Below are 9,454 nucleotides of genomic sequence, written 5' to 3' on the forward strand. Positions count from 1 at the left end.
TTTTTAGTTCCCGCAGATAACTACCATATTACCGTTCTATAAGAAAGTCAGAAATAGAAATAATAGAAATAAGTTATGAAGTGGGTTTTTTTTTTTCTGTGAAGGCCTACCCTTTGTGAAGCGGGCGAATGATATAAAAATACAATGTTATTATTCTTGTACTTAGTGCTGTCATATGCGTTATGACTCGTGAAGTAGTATTGCGTTTGATTACAATTTGCTGAGTATCTTCAGATGGTCTGAGATATGTAAAGTTATTAGGGGATTGTAATTAAGAAATTATTATCGATAAACTTAATCGTGTCTTTAGGCACGCGCCCTACTCTGTCAAAGCAAAAGCTCCGGGTGCTGCTGGGACATGAGTGCGTTGTTCTACTGCGCATGTCTGCGGGTCTCACTCTGTCTCTGACGCCTTTTACAGTGAAAAGAAACAGGCGAGTTACAAATTAAAGGGTCAGTGCACGTTTGAAGCTCCTTACAGAAACAGCAGCAGAGTATAAAATGATGACACAACGCTCCTTTAGCTTTATTTCTATAACAGTTTAACCCTACATAAGAGAGAGTATTCCTAGAGACAGCCCTGTAATACAGCAGCTTCTAGTCACTGACTCACCGAGTAAATGCAACAAATCCTCCCTGCAAGCGATTATACAACTCGCACTAAGGTACCGTTAGGTTATAAGGAGCCGGTGAACTATAGCTGAATTATTCTTTATGTTATTTACAGCAGAACAACAAACCCACTTTATATCTTCTGTATTCTAAATAATGTGACCTAAGTTTACCTCAGAAATGGGGAATAAATGTTGTGACGGAAAAGTAAAGAGAAACTAACAACGTGAGCTGTAGATTTTATCAATCAGCTATATTAATAATCAATACTCCAGTGACATTAATTCCATCATTATACCACGTAACATTCATATGTTCCGACGGTTTGGCTGTTCTACCGAATAGCTATTCTAAATATTTACTAATTTAACGATGGAGTTGCTTGAAGAACCTAAATAGCTGAGGGTGAGATAATAAGACTATTTTTTAATAATATGACAGCTGAATAACACAAACATATATATTTATATAATAGCACAAAATATTACAGATATGTAAATAAAGATAAAGCTCCGGGTGCTGCTGGGAAATTACTCTGAAACAGTGCAGAGAGTTGTGGTGCGCATGTCTGACTCTGACGTAAGAGGAACTGAAGCCCTTTGCGGTGACTCTGTAAGAATAGTATTCATTCTATTCTTGCACTGATAGATCAGCCCGCTTTTCAATCATCGCCGGCTTACAAAAATTTTTTCAATATGTTCATACCTATCTACATTACAAATATTATTTCATTTCCTGATATTGCAAACTAACTATACATGAAAAGTTAATAAACTAGTTGCCTGCGGGAGCTAAATAGCTGAGGGTAAAAACTTAATACGCTGTTATTTATTGAGGTTGATAATACAGTGACAACTTAATAAAACAACGTTTATGTTTGTATAATAGCACAAAACATTATGGAGATTTAAATAAGGAAACAAGCTTAATACGCGCTCATCTCTCTCAATGCGAAAGCCCCGGGTGCTGCTGGGAAATTCCTCTGAAACAGGCGACTTGTTTCTAGTGCGCATGTCTGGGGGTGACAAAATGCAACTATTATTGTGCTTCTAGCATTTGAACTATTTAAAGAGACAGTGTAAATTGCCTGCTTCTTAATAATGTTTTCAAAGGCTTATTATGTAAGCAGCATAAGAGTATAAAATGTATGGCCAAATGCACCTTTAGGTTTATTTGTATGTATTAGATTGATGCCTTTTTCTTTTTATATCACAACACGTTAAAATGTACTGAACTTGCAGGGAAATCAGACACTGTATCTTATAATTTTCATACACACAAATGCTTCTTATCTCTTTCTGTAAACCAAAGAACAAATACCAGCATTTTCTAAATTATTTAGTTAAAACAGACAAATGTGACCCAAAATGTATTATTTAATACTGCCCAAGCATTTGCAAAATAAAACAGAATAATATATACAAAATCCGTGTAGTCTTGAGAACAGTAAAAAATAACATGACTGATAATTTGTTGCATAGAATATAATAAGGACAAAATATCTTAAGAAATAATTTATAAAAGTAACATGACAGACGTTTGGTGAATGTGACATTGAGCTGTATTTAAATAAAATGACAGTGGTTTAAAGATAAAGTGCAAATATCGCTTCTTGCCCCCTGAGCACTTAGTACAAGGGGGTTGGGGGCAGATGTCGCCCTTGTGAGTATTGTGAGTAGTGTTAGTGCTCCTGGTGGGGATGTAATAACCTTCACTCCTCTTTTTATTGTTTGCAGAGCACTTTACTTTATACAGTTATGGTTTCATGATTTTTTGGAAACAAGTTGTGATTTGATGAATCTCCCACCTGGTAGGATCAGGGTTGTTCCTTCTGGCCGGGGACTTCCTTGTCGCCTCCGAAGGGATTGGTAGTAACTTCCCCTCTGAGTGAGTTAAAGCCCTGGAGGATGGTGGCAGTTTTGGGGGACAGGGGGGAGATTCTGACCCCCATATAATGCTTTGTCTGAAGATGGAAGAAATAACTTGTGGTGCCTGCTGGAGCTTTTGCTCTGGGCACCAGAAGAGTAAAGATAATGACGGATGATGATGAAGTTCTTCCCTCCCAACTAAAGGGAATAAGTGTCCCATTAAACCTACTGTATATAATAAGCACCACAAGAAGCCTCACAATACAGATCTGTGATACATTTGTCACAACTTTATAACAGGACTGGTATTTTATTATCATTCACTTATTATGTTTATGTTGTAAGATCAGTAAATAAATCAGTAATAAAGCATGAAATGTAATAACGTATTGATCTGCACAACTACATACTCTATGTTTACAAAAGTGAGTTTTAAACTTTACAAAATAACAAATTAGTTTCAATACTTGGAAGGTGATAATATTCCTAAAGACACCATAGAGCTACAAGACACCAGTTTCTATATATAAAGATCTGCTCAACTAATATATTCCCAACCCTCCTCACTATGGGCTCCATTTATCATTGCAATTCTCCTACATTTGCGCCTATTAATACGCCAGCGTAAATTATCTCCCATTTATTAAAACAAAATCCGACCCAAAAAAATGATTTATGACCGAAAAATCCAAGCACTCTATTCGATCTCGCCAAGGCTCACATGTGCGCAAATTGAAGCTTAAAACAGCGCTTTTTCAGTCGTATTTTCAGCAAATCGACTGACAGATTGCCAAATTTCATGTTTATCATTATTTTGTGGCATGGGAGAACCTAATATTCTCCTACAATTACGCCCTCCAAAGTTCTCCATATCCACTGAGGAGAACATTTCATTTACTTCATTTTTTGCGAGAGAGAAGATGGAATATTTTCTACTGTTGGCTGCTATTTCTTTGGCAAGGGGCTGTGAAAATCGTCTTGCTGATGGTAATATGCCCTTACGGAGACGCAGAAGAGTGCCCAGAGTTTTTTTACCCCGGTGTGGACTACAAGCATTGTCTGATAAGGAGATAAAGCAAAGATTTAGGATAAATAGGGAGAGTATAATAAATCTTTACTCTCTGATCCAAAATGACATTGACCCTAGGACAAGAAGAACAAGGGCCATACCTGGACTTTTAAAATTATTTGCAGTTTTGCATTTCTTGTCAACCGGTTCATTTCAGGCAGTCTCTAGTGCTGTGGTGGGCATTAGCCAGCCTTCATTTTGCAGGCATCTAAGAATTGTTTTAAAATCAATTTTGAAACATCTAAAGAAGTTTATTTTTGTGCCCAGGAATGTGCAAGATTGGCACACAGTTAAGGCATCATTTTATCAAGTTGCTGGTATTATTACTGAGAAGAGGGCAGAGAAAGTGAAGCATATTGGGCACACTTGGCGGGGCAAAAACCAATACTATATTGATTGTGTGGTGTGTTGTGTGTTTATTAAAACTTAACTTTTATATCAATAATCATTTAAAAAAAAGGAGTGGAGAATTCCACTAATGAATATAAGAAAAGACAAACAATCTTAAAATTGTGTCCGAGTAGTACTCGGTACACAAAAAGCTCCTCTCAAATGTGATACAGTGATCAGTTTGTATCACACTGTCCTGTTGAAATCAAGTGAATATCAGTATCTTTAGCTATATGTTAATACTTGAAATTATGAGTACCATTTCCATCAATTATATTTGTGATAATGTGCCTTGTAAGTCTATTTCATTTAACTTGGCCCATTGCATATATTATTATACCAATAAATTGTCCGGCCACTAATGGGGTTATATGAACGTTTGAGTGTTATTACACTGTGAAAAGGCCTTTATTAGTGATGGCACGCAGATTAATTTTATTCTGATAAGTATAGAAAGAACTTGTAATAAGCACCTATATGTCAGGGTGTTTATACTATTAACATCAGTTCGATAATTGAAAAGATTGTTGCTGCCAGTATTGACAGTTTTACGATGTCTGACATATATTGTTTAATGTGAATCTACCCCAGTTATTCATGCTCCTCTCATACAGTCCGTTGAAATTAGATTAATTGTTGGCCTCTTTTAGGCACCTTTTGCTTAAACTCTTCATAGTTAAAAAACTTTTTTAATCTGACTTAGCGACTATAGGCTTTAATGGTATTGAAGTATGCTTTAATTGTTGGAGCAATATGCTCAAGTGCAAGCAGTCGCTATAGACAGACGATTTTGAGTGCCATTATTTTCTGATAATACTCTTTATAGCAAATATTACTAGTGCCTGCTCGTTTCAGCAATATTATAGCCCTAGTTTAATTGACTTAGGCCATTCAAAGCCTTACAATAGATTGTTATCTTTCAATGGGTTATCACTCTATATGAGCCTGCACAGTGTTATTAGACTCTGGACTACCTCAGAATCCCATGCTCACCTGGAATAATTATATTCACCAGGTTAAAAACAATGCAAATAGTACAATCTAATGCATGACTAACTGGGGTAGATTCACATTAAACAATATATGTCAGACATCGTAAAACTGTCAATACTGGCAGCAACAATCTTTTCAATTATCGGACTGATGTTAATAGTATAAACACCCTGACATATAGGTGCTTATTACAAGTTCTTTCTATACTTATCAGAATAAAATTAATCTGCGTGCCATCACTAATAAAGGCCTTTTCACAGTGTGATAACACTCAAACGTTCACATAACCCCATTAGTGGCCGGACAATTTATTGGTATAATAATATATGCAATGGGCCAAGTTAAATGAAATAGACTTACAAGGCACATTATCACAAATATAATTGATGGAAATGGTACTCATACTTTCAAGTATTAACATATAGCTAAAGATACTGATATTCACTTGATTTCAACAGGACAGTGTGATACAAACTGATCACTGTATCACATTTGAGAGGAGCTTTTTGTGTACCGAGTACTACTCGAACACAGTTTTAAGATTGTTTGTCTTTTCTTATATTCATTAGTGGAATTCTCCACTCCTTTTTTTAAATGATTATTGATATAAAAGTTAAGTTTTAATAAACACACAACACACCACACAATCAATATAGTATTGGTTTTTGCCCCGCCAAGTGTGCCCAATATGCTTCACTTTCTCTGTCCCTCTTCTCAGTAATAATTTTATATTATTTGGCATAAGGCACTACCTACTGGAAACACCCAGGTTTGGTTTCTATAGGTTCAAGGGCTCAAACCCCCAGTCCCCCCCTCTCTCCCTAGAGGTCATAGGGAATCTATAACAAGTTGCTGGTATGCCTAATGTTCTTGGTGCCATTGATTGCACCCACATAGCTTTAAGACCACCATCTTTAAGGGAGGAGCAATACAGGAATCGCAAAAGCTTCCATTCACTGAATGTTCAGGCTGTGTTTGATGCCAACTTAAAAATTTGGGCTGTGCGGTCAGGATTTCCTGGTTCCTGCCACGATTACCACATTCTCAAACAATCTGCATTATTTACATTGTTTGAATGTGGAGACATGCCACATGGTTGGCTATTGGGTTAGTTTAACTTTATATTTTTTTGTGTTATTGTGTTATGTTTAATTTTCTTTTAAAATTTGAACGACATTGTTTTTTTTAATATGTATATACCTTTTCCTACAAATTTAATTTTTATTTATTATTTTTTTAGAATTTTTTTATTTTTTTTTTATTTCCTAATTTCTGTATTGCTAAAAGTGCATATATGATTTCCTAATTATTGTTTTACAATGTAATAAAAAGTCATATTTTTATTTATTTGTAGGTGACAGTGGTTATCCGTGTAGGCCTTGGCTTTTGACCCCAGTACCATCGCCTCATACACGTGCAGAGATAAAATTCAATGAGTCACATCGTAGTACAAGAAGTGCTATAGAAAGAACCTTTGGTATGTTAAAGATGAGATTTCGGGTGTTGGACAGGTCAGGGGGAGACTTGCAATACTCACCAGAGAAGTGCAATGACATTATTCTAGTATGTTGCATTTTGCATAATATTGCAATATCTCAAGGCAACCAAGACGAATTGTGTCCTGAGGATCATACAGATGACATCTATGTCCCCCAAGACATATTAAACAGGCACACTACTAGGGCCGGTGTTCAAAACCGTATAGAAATTATTGAAAGATATTTTTCATGTAAGTTATTTTTCTTATTTTTTTTTTTTTCCAAAGAATTTGTATTATTGTTCTTAATTTCTAATTTTCTTTCACATTGTATTACAGAAACCATGGATAACACAGGACTTGTGTGAAAATTGGACACGAATAATCCTCACTACTGTTATATGATCATACAGATGAAAAAAAGTTGTGTTTATTTGTTAATTAAAGAATTTTAATTCTATCATTTGAATAAAAAAATTTAAAAAAAATCAACAGCTTGTATTTTTTATAATCTTTACATACAATTTTTATAATGTTAAGAAAAAATACTTATTGAACAGTTTTAAACATTTAACAGTTTTGCAAATCTAACTTAAACATTCCCAAAATATGAGTGCTCAACTTTTCAACATGAAAAACTTTGATCATTTAATTTAAACAATAAAGTGCCAAAACCAAAAATATTAATAAGTAATTATTGATTAGAAAATCTTCTATTCAAAATTTCTAATTTTGTGTTGTAATAATCCCTCTTAAATTCTGCATCTGCTTTTAAAATTGCATTTCTTTCTTCTTGCAATCTTAACATTTCTTTAAAAAATGCACTTTGCTCATTCCTGAATCCCAAAGCCATGTCTGTGAGGTTTTGTATTTCATTTCCCCTGCCTGTTACATCTTCTTGGTTTCCCAATTGTTCTTGTCTTTCATCTTCCTCAGATTCATTGACCATGATATTCTGTGGAGTTTCTAAATTAGGTGGGGTTGGTCCCTCTGGTGTGTTTCCCTCAATCTGAGTCTCATCCTCATCTTCTGGACATACAGAATCCTCAACCAGAGGTTCCAAATTGATTTCAACATGATCTTCTGTGTATTACATGGAAATGATGTATTATTAATATGTTACATTCATTAATATAAAAACAAAAATGAACATTACAATTATAAGATAACCTACCCTCGAATAATAATATAGAACTGTCCTGCATGGTTTGTAGTAACGCACGAACACCTACAACAAAATACAAATAACATTATAATATTAACAGCATAGATAATAAAATAAAAATATACATTACACAACAATTTATCATCACTGCTCTCGGCATGTAAACTAATTGGATACATATTTCATAACAATATATAACTATTGTTTGTTTTTATAAAATCACTTACTCGCCCCTTCTTCTCTTTGTACTGTGGAGGTGGATGGTTGTTGCTCTTGAGAGGTATATTCATTTTCGAAAGGTTGATCCTCCTGTGCATCTATCTCCTCTTCCTCACGTCCCTCATCTTCTTGCTCTAATAATATAAATATCTGTGTATTAAAATGGCATAATTGTATATAAAAAAACTTCAAAAATATAAAAATGTTATCATAGTCCTACAAAACCAAAAATTATATTTCAGAATTTAGATAGAGAATAGAAATTAAAAAAAAACAACCAATTTCTTCTATTAATGTTCCTGGCTTCATTTTCTACATATCAATAAGAAAAAAATAAACTATGCACATGAGAAAATCACACAAATCTCCTTTGTGCATCAAAAAAATACATCAGATAGTGAGCATATCTAGATATACTTTCCATCAAGGAATATCAATTGAATAAAACAAATAAAAATTCAATAAGCAAGATGTATCAAATTGAATTCTCTTTCTAAATCCTCAACCCAAAAATCTTGTTTTCATGTACCTTTAACTTACCTCTAAAATCCATAGTGTCTGCTGGAACATCCAGGCCAACCACAACGGCATCACCCATCCTTGCATAAAGCATCTGCTCAAAGTCTGTTAATTCTGCCCTATATCCGGAGCCTCCACCGGTTCCTTTGGAACATTGCTTTTCTCTGCAAACCTTTTTCTTTATCTTTTTTCTAATATCAGTTACCCTCTTCCGACAGGCCCATACATCCTTCGGAAAACTTCCTTCAGCTGAAACAGATCTACTGATTTCTGTCCAAATGGATCTCTTTCTCTGTGGGTTTACAGTTCTGGCTTGGTACCCAATAATGTCATCATAGTGTTCGATAACCGATTCTACTAAAATACAATTTTGCAGATGAGTAAACATTATACTTCTCCCGCTTTTGGTCTTTCCAGCTTGGGCAGATGCCATAGTAAAAATTATATACTAAAGAGCGCAAAAAATAACTAAAGTTTTGATACAAAATAAAGTTTTCTTTTTATTCCTTTTTCAAAACAAGTATCTATGTAGTTGATGAAAAGGGGCGTATACTGTATAATTATGTTCTAGAAAGATCACTATGTCGCAGATTCTATTTCATGTGGAATACATGGATTTCAATTGGATTTTTTTTATTGCAATTTTTTTGAAGATGTAAAAATGTAACATGTAAATAAAGATACTCCGGTTATGAATAACAATGTTTATTTTCAAATTCATTACATTGTGATATAATGTTTATTTTTATTTCACCTTATCAACTGTTACATTTAACATTTCTTAGTGTTGCCAAAAAAATAGTGCTGTTGCGCAGTTATAGACAATGTTTCACTGTAATTATAATGTATAAAAAAAAAATGTCATGTATACTACAAACAGGATTGTGATACTATTTCCAAAAATATGTAACCAATTTATTGCTATATATAAAAATATGCGTTAGGTTACAAAATTGCGCATTTTATAAACAAAATTAGTCCCGTGAGTGAGTAGAGTTTGAAGAATATTTTGAAAATGCCACGGTCCAAGAAGTTCTCGATTGGAGAATTATTAATTATCTCATATACTATGGATAAATATTTTCCCCAAAAAAGAAGAGGAATTTTCACATTGGAGCAGGACACAAGGAACCTAATTATAT

The 9,454-nt window shown here is 34.1% G+C and overlaps 1 protein-coding gene and 1 long non-coding RNA gene across 3 annotated transcripts; one reads left to right on the top strand and one right to left on the bottom strand.

The window, feature by feature from the left end:
* The first annotated feature begins 405 nt into the window (after positions 1-405).
* On the top strand, positions 406-6,901 carry LOC128641406 (uncharacterized). 2 transcript variants are annotated; one of them, XR_008399486.1, is made up of 3 exons: positions 406-453; positions 6,287-6,661; positions 6,749-6,901. It is a non-coding gene; the product is annotated as an uncharacterized LOC128641406 (long non-coding RNA). The 2 variants fall into 2 exon arrangements; XR_008399485.1 differs by lacking the exon at positions 406-453 and adding an exon at positions 478-665.
* Positions 6,902-7,103: 202 nt separating this feature from the next.
* Positions 7,104-8,745, bottom strand: LOC128640783 (uncharacterized). The gene is made up of 4 exons (XM_053693203.1): positions 8,374-8,745; positions 7,802-8,009; positions 7,584-7,637; positions 7,104-7,492 (listed from the first exon to the last, which is right to left on the bottom strand). Exons 1-4 carry the CDS (start codon positions 8,743-8,745, stop codon positions 7,104-7,106), a joined length of 1,023 nt encoding a protein of 340 aa, XP_053549178.1.
* Between the last annotated feature and the right edge of the window lie 709 nt (positions 8,746-9,454).

The sequence above is a fragment of the Bombina bombina genome, chromosome 10 (assembly GCF_027579735.1).
Source record: "Bombina bombina isolate aBomBom1 chromosome 10, aBomBom1.pri, whole genome shotgun sequence".
In the NCBI taxonomy this organism is placed as follows: Eukaryota; Metazoa; Chordata; class Amphibia; order Anura; family Bombinatoridae; genus Bombina; species Bombina bombina.

Excerpts from the sequence above, each read along its gene's own strand:
- LOC128640783 (XM_053693203.1), bottom strand. The coding sequence starts at position 8,745 with ATGGCATCTGCCCAAGCTGGAAAGACCAAAAGCGGGAGAAGTATAATG. Across the intron at positions 8,010-8,373 it reads GGATGGGTGATGCCGTTGTG|GACTATGATAACATTTTTAT; the intron begins GTTGGCCTGGAT and ends TTGGTTTTGTAG. Across the intron at positions 7,493-7,583 it reads TTCTATATTATTATTCGAGG|AAGATCATGTTGAAATCAAT; the intron begins GTAGGTTATCTT and ends TGTAATACACAG.